A 12,784-nucleotide genomic window follows, 5' to 3' on the forward strand; every position below is an offset into this window, starting at 1 on the left:
TTTTATAGCTCGGTTACAGGAGTCTCTTAAAAAGGTGATTGCAGATTCAACTGCTCAGGATATAGTGTTGCGGTTATTAGCTTTTGACAATGCTAATCCCAAGTGCCACGCTGCTCTGTGACCTATTAAAGGGAAAGCACATTTAGTTATGTCAAGGCCTGTGACAGTATTGGAGGTAATCTGCATAAAGCTACTCTGTTAGTGCAAGCCATGGGAGGACAGAGTGGGTAAAGGAAATGCTCCATTTCCTGGAGCTTGTTTCAACTGTGGGAAACATGGGCATACGAATAGAGAATGTAGAAAAAATCAGAGGGTCCAACGGCCCATTGATGGAAAAAAGAAAACTGCTGAACCAGATCTATACCTGAAGTATAAAAAAGGAAAGCATTGGGCCAATCAGTGTCATTCTAAATTTGATAAAGATGGAAACCCAATTTCGAGAAACGCCATGAGGGGCCAATCCCGGGCCACATTCCAAACCAGGGCATTCCTGGCTCAGGCCACTCCCTCACCCCTGTATAATGCTTGTCCCCCACCACAGCTGGTAGTGCCACAGTAGATCTGTGTTGCACCAGGACTGTGAGTCTCCTGCCTGGAAAGCCACTGCAGAAAGTACCAACAGGAGTCTGCAGACCTCTGCCAGCAGCAATGGTAGGACTACTTCTGGGAAGATCTAGTTTAAATTTAAAAGGAGTGCAGGTTCATACAGGAGTAATTGATTTGGATTGTAATGGGGAAATTCAAATCGTTATATCTACCTCCGTTCCTCAAAAGGCAGAACTGGGAGAGCATATAGTGCAGCTTCTGTTTTTAGCATATGTGGGACTAGGAAAAAGTGAAACTAAAAGAACAAGGGGATCTGGCAGTACAAATAAACAAGGGAGAGCCACCTACTGGGTAAATCAAATTACTGATAACCGTCCTACCTGTGAAATAAGTATTCAGGGAAAGAAATTTAAAGGTTTGGTAGATACAGGAGCGGACAGTTAAATCATATCTCTGCATCACTGGCCGTCTGCATGGCCAATTCAGCCCACTCAATCTAACACAGTTGGAGTTGATGAAGCCCCTGAAGTATATCAAAGTAGTTATACTTTGCATTGTAAAGGGCCCGATGAACAACCTGGGACTATTCAACCAATTATAACTTCTATACCTATAAATTTATGGGGGCTCTCCCCCCATAAATTTATTACAACAATGGGGAGCACAAGTTCTAATTCCTGAGCAATTATACAGCCCTCAAAGTCAACATATGATGCATGAAATGGGGTATGTCCCTGGTATGGAACTAGGAAAAAATTTGCAAGGTTTGAAGCAACCTCTTCAAGCGGAAAGACAAAGTTCCCGCCAAGACTTAGGATACCATTTTTGATGGTGGCCACCGTTAAGCCTCCAGAGCCTATCCTGTTAAAATGGCTGACAGACAAGCCAATATGGATAGAACAGTGGCCGCTGAGTAAAGAGAAACTGGAGGCTTTAAATGAACTAGTCAAAGAACAGCTTCAAAAGGAACATATAGCTCAAACGCTCTCCCCTTGGAATTCCCCAGTTTTCGTAATTAAGACAAAACCCGGTAAATGGAGAATGTTAACTGACTTAAGGGCCATTAATTCAGCTATATAACCTATGGGGGCATTACAGCCAGGACTGCCTTCTCCTGCTATGATTCCAAAAAACTGGCCTTTAATAGTCATAGATTTAAAAGACTTGTTTCTTTACTATCCCCTTAGCTCAGCAGGACTGTGAACAGTTTGCATTTACGATTCCTGCGGTAAACAACCTGCAGCCTGCTAAGCATTTTAATTGGAAAGTGTTGCACAAGGCATGTTAAACAGTCCAACAATTTGCCAGACTTACGTAGGGCAAGCAATTGAACCTACTCATAAAAGATTTTCACAGTGTTACATTATTCATTATATGGATGATACTCTTTGTGCTTCCCCCACTCTGAAAATATTACTCCAATGTTATGATCACTTGGAAAATTCAATTTCTTGTGCCAGTTTAATTACAGCTCCTAATGAAATTCAGACTACTACTCCTTACTTCTACTTGGGGGCCTTAGTAAATGTCACCACAATAGTGCCACAGAAAGTAGCCATATGTAGGATCAATTGAAAACATTGAATCAGACTTTCAAAATTTACTAGGGTATATTAATTGGATATGGCCTGCTCTAGGCATTCTGACTTATGCCATGAGTAATCTGTTTTCTATCCTTAGAGGAGATCCTAGTGTCACAAGCCCTTGGCAATTAACAAAAGAGGCTGAGACAGAGCTGCAACTAATCGAAAAGCAAGTCCATAAGGCCCAAATAAATAGAATAGATCCAGAGAATAATCTAGATTTGCTAACTTTTCCAACTCATCATTCACCTACTGGTGTTATTGTTCAAGAGCAAGATCTTGTAGAGTGGCTTTTCCTTCCACATACTAATTCACGGACTTTGACTCCTTATTTGGATCAAATTGCTACTATGATAGGAAATGGGAGAACTCAGATTGTTAAATTACATGGATATGATCCTGGAAAAATTATTGTCCCTCTCACAAAGACACAAATACAGCAAGCTTTTGTAAATAGTCTTACTTGTCAAGCCCATTTAGCTGACTTTGTGGGTATTCTCAATAACCATTTCCTAACATGAAACTTTCAATTTTTGAAATTAACTAATTGGATTCTCCCTAAAATAACTAAATTCAAACCAATTGAAAGTACTGAGAATGTCTTCACAGGAGGGTCTAGTAATGGTAAAGCCTCTTATTCTGGATCGAAAAGTAAAGTTTTTCAGACGCCCTATACTTCAGCTCAAAAAGCAGAGCTTGAGGCTGTAATTGAGGCATTGACTGCTTTTAATATGCCTATTAATGTGATTTCTGATTCTTCATATGTGGTTCATTCTACACAGTTAGTTGAAAATGCTCAGCTATGATTCTACACACAGGAGCAACTGATGACTTTATTTACCCAATTGCAAACAGCAGTTAGGAGTAGAATGCACCCTTTTTACATCACTCACATTAGGGCTCATACACCTCTTCCAGGATCTTCAACTGCAGGAAAACAAATGGCTGATCGCCTAGTTGCTACTGCAATATCTAATGCTAGACACTTCCACAATTTAACACGTTAATGTCTCCAGTCTCAAACACAGATACAGCATTACCTGGAAAGAAGCTAAAGCTATTATTCAGTGATGCCCAACTTGCCAAATGGTGCATTCCTCATCTTTTACAAGAGGAGTTAATCCTCAAGGATTGGAACCTAATTCTCTTTGGCAAATGGATGTCACACATGTTCCCTCGTTTGGGAGACTAGCTTATGTACATGTATGTGTAGACACCTTTTCTCACTTTGTCTGGGCTACATACCAATCAGGAGAGTCTTCTGCCTGTGTTAAACATCACCTTTTGCGGTGTTTTGCGGTGATGGGCATTCCAGCTTCTATTAAAACAGATAATGCCCCAAGCTATACTAGCCAAGCTCTAGCTACATTCTTCTCTATATGGAATATTGAACACATTACTGGTATCCCATATAATTCTCAAGGACAAGCCATAGTGGAAAGAATGAATCTCTCCCTAAAACAGCAGTTGCAAAAACAGAAAGGGGGAGACGGTGACTATAGGACTCTGCACATGCAACTAAATCTAGCATTATTTTTTTGAGCCTGCCTAAAGGCCGATTGTTATCAGCAGATGAAAAACATTTACAGAAGACAGCTAAAAAGGCAGAAGTGGAACAACGGGTTTGGTGGAAAGACCCGATAACAAAAGATTGGGAAACAGGTAAAATAATAACATGGGGCAGAGGTTATGCTTGTGTTTCTAAAGGACCGAATCAACAGCCAATTTGGGTGCCATCAACACATCTAAAGCCCTATTATGTTGGGGTGATCAGACCGAACACCAGGCCATGGGGGCTATGAAGTATGGCAGAGTCAAAGAATGAGACAAGTTAAGAGTTCATAGGGTGGGTCCAGGGGGCCAATGCTAGTATGGAGGCTGTGAAGGCCCCGAGCTCTGGGAACCCACGCTATTGGTGATCAAAGAAGCAGGTGGTGAGGATGTGCAGATATGGGGGTAGACAGGTGAGGACGTGGGGGTAGAAAGGTAGTGGTGCCTCAAGTGTAGCTGTGATGGTTTAGCATATGCTCTGCTACTTGAGATAATGGAGAATAGGTTCTTCTAACTCAAGATACAATTGATTTATGAGCCACAAGGGGTTTTATGCCCTGGGCTTAGACTGTAGTGCAGCGGGGCAGCCTTCCACCCTTAGGCACAGAGCTTGGTGTTCCATAGGCCACGAGGGGTTTTGGACCCTGGACCCAGGACAAGTTCCAAGACTCTTTTACATTATGTCAGACAAGCAGGCCCTGCCTCAGCCCTTCTACCAACACAGAAGTGGAACAATGGGTTTGGTGGAAAGACCCAATAACAAAAGGTTGGGAAACAAGTAAAATAATAACATGGGGCAGAGGTTATGCTTGTGTTTCTCCAGGACCGAATCAACAGCCAATCTGGGTGCCATCGAGATATCTAAAGCCGTACTATAAGCCAGATAACCAGGAAGAGGTTTGGGGAGGATCCTAAAGACCCACTCGTGGCAGCATTATCCAAGTTGACACTGAGGATGACCCCCAGCTGTCACGAGCAACACTCATTGAACGCAGCCACCTACCTGGGGACAGATCAAGAAGCTGTCACAGATGGCAAAGAAAACCTGAGGAAAGCAGGACAACCAGTCACAATGAGTAATTTAATGATAGCTATGATAGTGGTGATCACCATTGCCATGAGTATTCCTTCAGCAAGGGCTGACACAGAGGGCAGTTATACTCATTGGGCATATTTACCTTTTCCACCACTTCTATGGCCTGTAACTTGGCTGGACCCTCCTAGTGGAGGTATACACTAATGATAGCTCTTGGATGCCTGTTCCTACAGATGATAGAGGCCCATCTCACCCACATGAGGAAGGAACTGTTATGAATATTTCTTTAGGATTTAAACATCTGCCCATCTGTTTGGGAAAGGCTGCTAGTTGCCTACCCCCTCAGTATCAATCTTGGCTGGCAATAATGCCTGGACGTAATCACTCTATGGCACAGTTACACATGCTTTCTGATCTCAGTATTTACCATAATGAATCTGCTCCTCTAATTGAGGCACACCGCACTCAAAAACCTATTTGTAAACAGGATTGGACCTGGTCAGAAAAAATGAACATGCTCGTTTGGGAAGATTGCATTGCAGAACAGGTAGAGGTGCTGCATGTTTCCTATGGAATCATTATTGATTGGTCCCCTAAGGGGATGTTTAGCATGAATTGCACCTCTGTCTGCATGCGATGGCCACATTATGTTCAGCTCGTCTGAACAAAATGATCAGATGGTAAAAATGATAAGTATGGCAAGAGTTCCTATTAACTGGAAATATGGCGGTATAGTGGCACCTCAACCTCAAATGATATGGCCCACTGTAGGAGCTAAACAGAAGGATTTGTGGAAACTATTAATAGCTCTTGATAAGATCAAGATTTGGGTAGGAAAATATACTATGCCATCATAATATAATCCTAATTACATTTTAGAACTTGTTGAAAACAAGAAAATTTGGATACAATGTTGTGTTCACCCTCCTTTTGTTGGTAATGGGTGATCTAAAATTTGACACCCCTAATTATCATGTAACTTGCCAGGAAGGTAGATTGTTCTCTTATGTGAACTCTTCCTTATTTAATACTAATCATTCTATCCTAGTAGTGAGAGCTCGAGAAGGAGTATTGTTACTGGTGAAGCTTTCCCATCCTTGGGAAGCCTCTCCCTCTGTACATATTACTGAAATTCTTCAGAAAATTCTAAGAAGCTCTCGGTGTTTCATTGCTACTTTAATCTTGATTATTATGGGACTGATTGCTGTCACAGCTACTGCTGCAGTAGCTGGAGTTGCACTACATTCATCAGTGCAGACAGCAGATTTTGTAAATAAATGGCAAAAGAACTCTACTCTGCTGTGGAACTCTCAAACTAAAATAGACCAAAAGATAGTTAATCAAAACAATGATCTCCAACCAACTGTAATGTGGCTGGGAGATCGAGTAGCTAGTTTGGAATACAGAATGCAGCTGAAATGCGACTGGAATACTTGTGACTGTTGTATCACTCCTCACTATTATAATGAATCACAGCATGAATGGGAAAGAATTTTAAAAAGCATCCAGAAGGACACTCTGCAGACTTGTCTTTGGATGTTGCAAAATTAAGAGAACAAGTATTTCAAGCATCCCAGGCACACCTGACCTTAATGCCAGGAACTGGCACACTTGAAGGAGCTACAGATGGATTGGCAGCCATAAATCCCATGAAATGGATAAAAACACTTGGAGGCTCTGTGATTTCTATGATGGTTGTGCTATTAATCTGTGTTGTCTTTGTGTAGTCTACAGATGCAGATCCCGACTCCTGCAAGAAGTAGCTCACTGTGATAAAGCCACCTTTGCTTTTATTGCCCTGGAAAAACAAAAAGGGGGACATGCTGGGAATAGGCCCCAAGCCTGCCCATAAACAGGCCATGAGAAACGTCATAAACAAGATCTCTGCAGCATTGTGACATGCTCGTGATGGTTATGATGCACACACTAGAGGTTGCTGGTTCATCAGAATGAGGGCAAGGAACACCTGGTCCACCCAGGGCAGAAAACCGCTTAAAGTGTTCCTAAACCACAAACAATGGCATGAGCAATCTGTGCCTTAATGACATGTTCCTGCTGCAGATAACAAGCCAGAGCCTGTCTCTTTGTTCTCCTTAAAGAATACTTTCAGTTAATCTATATACTGCAGAAATGATGTTTATCACAGGCTGTCAATAAATAGGTGGGTCAAACTCTGTTCGAGGCTGTCAAGCTCTGAAGGCTGTTAGCCCCCTGATCCCACTTTGCACTCTATCTCTATGTCTGTGTCTTTATTTCTCTAGTGCCACTGGATTGTGGTCTCCATGACTGACCTGGTCTCAGCAAATATTATATGCCAATGTTAATAATATTTTTTAAAAATCTTTACACTATAGGTATATAAAATATTCTAGCAAAAGAAAAGTTAACCCATTATACTCAAATGGCATTTTTCTGGAATTACAAGATGATATAACATTGGAATGTCAATCAGTTATCTTTCCACATTTAAAAAAATCTTTTATTTACTTACACATTTAAATATTAGGTATCTATCAAGGGCAGGTTCAGTCAGTCCCAGGTACTTGAATTTTCTGAGTAAGGCAAGATCATCAAAGAGGAATCAGGGGAAAGCATTCAATAAATTCTTAAGCCATTCATGGGAAAGATTCCCTAAACAATGAAAAGTAGAAAAAAGCCTTGACCTTTTAAAAATCTACAGCAACCAATACAGTGATTAGTAATGATGGAAACATCTGCCATTAGGATTAGAAATAAAAGTATGCTTGTTTTACTACTTCTAGTTATTATTCTAGTCTTTTCTGCCTAGACAAGACATAAATGACCGAAGGTTACAAGTTAAGTCAGTTACAGATGATATGAAATATGGAAAACTCAAAACAATACATAAAACTAGGATGTTAAAGAATGTTGAACAAGGCTTCTAGTAAAATTCAGTATACAAAGATCAAGTGACTTTATCAGAAATCAGCTTCTAAAAAAAATAAAAAAGGAAATCAGCTCCTGAAGCTAGGCAATTTCTAGGCTATGAGACTGGAGTATCATTTCTTAGTGATACATCACTATTAGTCCAAGCACCAGGATGAGGCCAACCTACAGTATTGTCCTCACCCATGACCCACAAGTGCTCATACTCCAGCAACTGTGAAAAAGTTTCAGGAAGAACCTATAGGTTTTGAGACAATCAGGATGGCATCTAAGGACAGTCTATGAGGTGATAGAAGTCACACAAGGCAATTAAGACTAATCTGCGTCTTTTGTGTCACTGGCAACAGTTAAACGCAACAAAGATGGGTTACAATAATCACACTCATACCACAAGAGAACCACTCTAAAACCCGTTCCTCTCCATAAGAAAACATGTAATGTGAAAATGCATGGACCTTGATTCAGTTTTTTTTGTTTTTGAGACAAGGCCTCTGTCACACAGGTTGGAGTCCAACGGCACGATCTGAGCTCACTGCAGCCATGACCTCCCTGGGGTCAGTGAGACTCCTATCTCAGCCTCCTGAGTAGGTTGGACTACAGGCACGTGCCATCATACCATGCTAATCTTTGTATTTTTTGTAGAGATAGGGTTTTGCCATGTTGCCCAGGCTGGTCTTGAAATCCTGAGCCCAAGTGATCCACCTGACTTGGCTTCCCGAACTGCTGGGATTACAGGCATGAGCTATTACACCCAGCTGATTCAGGATTGGTAAACTTACCTGAAGCTTTGGATTACCATTACACTGGCTGGATTAAGAACCACAGAAAGAATCACCAAGAAACAACAGCCTTAATGGCTGTACATGATATAACAGAAATATTTAAATTTGTACCACTCAGACTGGAACCTGGTTATGCAGCTTTTGTGTGTATGTATTCCAGGGCCACATTCAGGAAGTGCCAGTGATGGTGTCAAGCACAGCAGAATATCATGATCATCCATGTTCACAGGAGTTTTTGTTTTCATAGCACATGGGCAAAATGAAAACCCAGAAATGGGTCATACTGCCAATCATAGCAGTTAACTGAGTCAGGCATATATGATTGCTTTGCCAAACAGTGGCATCAAAGACAACATTCGTGGTTCCCACCACCTCTCTGCACTGCCTGATAGTACAAGAGTTCCCACCTCTCCAGGTGAAGGGTTATGGGTGTCCCTCCATGGCCATGAAATCACGGTATCTTATGTTACTATCTGTTAGTTCACCCTTTCTCCACTCAGACCCTTCTTCAACCCTGACCATTTACCTGAAAAGATCAGGTTTGAAAAGAGGAACAAGAGTATTTTTACATTTTAAAGCCGTATTATAACTTTTACCTTGGACAGTGTGAACCACTACAGGTGGACCATGTCTAAGAATATGACAAACCAAAAAGAGAATCTACACTGTTAAAACAGGATTGTCTGAATCCTGAAGGCCCACTTTAGGTCAGTTGTAACCCAGAGGATGTATAGCAACTAGAGTGGTGTTGCTATAGGATAAAGACATACCATGCCAGGAATGAGCAGTGGGGTATGAGAAACTTCCAAAATAGTTCTAGAGAACCACCCAGAAAGCCATGTCTTTGACAGGCTTCAGGGAAGCAATTCTGATATTCCATACATGCCCAGTTTCTCATAAGTGTGAATGCCCCTCATATTCACTAAAGGATGAAGAATATAAAAAATTACTTTCCAAGATTTATTACCTTCATGAAGTTTTTCTCCACTGTGAAATTACAGGTAAACACCAAAGTATTTGGCAAGAATAAAACTTCTGAACATATCTTACATCAAACATATCTTACATAAAAAGGGTTTATCTCTATTCCAAGAACCCAAGGAAACAGTGAAAGCTATTTCTTTTTTTTTTTTTTTTTGAGATGGAGTCTCGCTCGGTCGCCAGGCTGGAGTGCAGTGGCGTGATCTTGGCTAACTGTAACCTCTGCCTCCCTGTTTCAAGTGACTCTCCTGCCTCAGCCTCTCGAGCAGCTGGGATTTCAGGGGCGTGCCACCATGCCCAGCTAATTTTTATATTTTTTAGTTAGAAAGGGTTTCACCATGTTGGCCTGGATGGTCTCAATCTCTTGACCTTGTGATCCACCTGCCTCAGCCTTCCAAAGTGCTGAGATTATAGGCATGAGCCACTGCACCTGGCCAGTTTTCTATGTTTCTAACATTGTACAGCTTCAGGGTGAACTCTTACACAGTGCAATGTCAGCAGATTCCAATGGTTCTCCCACATGCCTTTAACTTTATGGAGCATCTTCAGAGTGTAAGTTCTTTCCTATCTTTGAAGTGAACAGGGACAAATGAGCACTTTGACACAGTGCTTACATTGATGTTTTCTCACCAGTGTGAATTACAATGTGACAATTAAGGCATATGGACTTCCAAAAGGATTTTCTTCATTCCTTACATGAAATGGGTTTCTTTGGCCAGGCGCGGTGGCTCACACCTGTAATTGTACCACTTTGGGAGGCCAAGGCAGGCAGATTACCTGAGGTCAGGAGTTCAAGACCAGCTTGGCCAACATGTTGAAACCCCATCTCTACTAAAAATACAAAAAATCAGCCAGGTGCAGTGGTGCGTGCCTATAATCCCAGCTACTGGGGAGGCTGAGGCAGGGGAATCGCTTGAACTCAGGAGGCGGAGGTTGCAGTGAGCCGAGATCACGCCACTGCACTCCAGCCTGGGCTACAGAGCGAGACTTCATCTCAAAAAAAAAAAAAAAAAGTTTCTCTCCATGGTGTTTACATGTTCAGTAAGATGACAAGAACACCAGGTGCAGTGGCTCACACCTGTAATCCCAGCATTTTGGGAGGCGGACGCACATGATCACTTGAGGTCAGGAGTTCAAGACCAGCTTGGCCAACATGGTGAAATTCTGTCTCTACCAAAAATATAAAAAATTAGCCAGGTGTGGTGGTGCATGCCTGTAATCCCAGCTACTCAGGAGGCTAAAGCAGGAGAATTGCTTGAACTTGGGAGGCAGAGGTTGCAGTGAGCCAAGATCATGCCACTGCACTCCAGCCTAGGCGACAGAGGGAGACTCATCCAAAAAAAAAAAGAGAAGAACTAGTGTTTTCCCACATCCCTTACATTTACAGGGTTTCTCTACAGTGTGAGTTTGTACATGTCTAGAAAGATTCAAGTGTTCAGGCTTTCTCACATTCCTTACATTGATAGTGTTACTGTCTCCTGTGAATTTTTACATGCTCAGTTAGGATTGAGGAAACAGCAAAGGTTTTTCCACATTCTTCACATCCACAGGGCTTCTCTCTAGTGTGTTTTCAAATGTGCAATACGAGCTGAGAAAGAAGCAAAGGCCTTCCCACACTGGTCACATTCAAAGGGTTTCTCTCCCATGAGTTCTTAAATGTTGAATACGTCCTGAGGATGTACGGAAGGCCTTCCCACATTCCTTACATTTATAGGGCTTCTCTCCAGTGTGAATTCGCACATGATTAGTAAGATCTGAATGACAAGTGAAGGCTTTCCCACAGTCCTTACATTTATAGGGTTTTATTTCAGTGAGAGTTTTTAAGCGATCATGAAAGCACAAGGAATCTTGAAAGGAATTTCCACATGCATTACATTCAGAGGTCTTCTCTGCAGCATGAGTTTTTAAGTGTTGAGTTAGTACACAAGACCTACTGTAAGCTTTTTCACATGCATTACATTTATAGGGTTTATATCCAGTGTGAGTTCTTAAAGGATCAACTAGACTGGAGGAGACAACAAAGGCTTTCCCACACTCCTTATATTCATAGGGCTTGTCTCCAGTGTGTCTTCGTAAATGTTTAGTAAGATCTGAGCGTTCTGTGAAGGCTTTTCCACATTTCTTACATTCAAATGGCTTCTCTCCAGTGTGTCTTCGTAAATGTTTAGTAAGGTATGAGCGCTCAGTGAAGGCTTTCCCACATTTCATACATTCATAGGGTTTCTCTCCAGCATGTGTTCGTAAATGTCTGGTAAGATATGAGCACTTAGTGAAAGTTTTACCACATTTCTTACATTGATAGAGTCTCTCTTCTGTGTGAGTTCGCATGTGAATACGAAGACAGGCAGAAGAGGTAAATTGTTTCCCACATTTGTAACACTTAAAGGGCTTCTCTCCAGTGTGAGTTCTCAAATGAGCAAAAAGAGATGAGAAAGAAACAAAGACTTCCCCACACTGGTCACAATCAAAGCATTTCTGTCCTGTGTTACTTCTTCTATCTTCGATAACACCTGAGGATGTACCAAAGGCCTTCCCATATTCCTTATGCTCATATGGCTTTTCTCCGTTATGAATTCTCAAATGTCCAAAAAGAGATGGGTAAGAAATAAAGGCTTTCCCACAGTGGTCACATTTAAAGGTTTTCTCTCTGGCGTGACATCTTATATGTTCAATAAGGCCTGCAGATGTACCAAAGGCTTTACCACATTCCTTACACCCATAAGGCTTCTCTCCAGTGTGAGTTCGTACATGTTCAAGAAAACCTGATGGCACAGTGAAGGTTTTGCCACAGTGCTTACATTTATAAGGTTTTATCCCAATGTGGGTTTGCATGTGATTATTAAGGTGGGTAGGGTATCTAAAATCTTTTCCACATTCCTTACGTTCATAGGGGTTTTTAATAATGTGTGTTTCAACATTTACAGCATGGCTTGTGGAGTGAGTAAATGCTTCCCCACATTGCTTCCATTCATAGAGTTTTTCTCTGCTCTGAGTTTTCCTGTGTGCTTCAAGTTGTGACTGATGAACGAAGGCTTTCCCATAGTCAATGCATTCAAAGGATTTATCCTGTGTACACTTTCTCTGGACCTGAACATTTAAAATCAGGCTGAAAGATCTTCCACGCTTACTGAACACAGAAACTTTCCTTATGGTAGAGGTTTTATTGTATAGAGAAAGGAGGTCTTTTGCATACTGAATACATTCAGACGTGTTGTCTCTATTTTGAGTACTCCTATTGGTCTTAAGGCATGAATGTTTACAGAAGACATCTTTACATTGCTTACAGTCATAGAGTTCCTCTCCATCTTGGTTTCTTGCCTGTTAACACAGGAATGAACAATAAAGGAAGCATTTTAGCAGACTTATTAATAGATACCACTCATCTAAGAAACATGATT

General features: G+C 41.5%; 1 protein-coding gene across 3 annotated transcripts in view; it reads right to left on the reverse strand.

The window, feature by feature from the left end:
* Window positions 1–12,784, reverse strand: part of ZNF560 (zinc finger protein 560) — a 59,294-nt gene that overhangs the window by 13,676 nt on the left and 32,834 nt on the right. For all 3 annotated transcript variants that reach the window (XM_032169579.2, XM_058426071.1, XM_058426072.1), the window contains exon 10: window positions 10,845–12,704. In XM_032169579.2, the coding sequence (XP_032025470.2) occupies window positions 11,013–12,704 (1,692 nt within the window). In that variant the 3' untranslated portion in view covers window positions 10,845–11,012. The remainder of the gene's footprint in view (window positions 1–10,844; window positions 12,705–12,784) is intronic.

This window comes from Hylobates moloch, unplaced genomic scaffold (genome assembly GCF_009828535.3).
Source record: "Hylobates moloch isolate HMO894 unplaced genomic scaffold, HMol_V3 SCAFFOLD_12, whole genome shotgun sequence".
Classification (NCBI taxonomy): Eukaryota; Metazoa; Chordata; class Mammalia; order Primates; family Hylobatidae; genus Hylobates; species Hylobates moloch.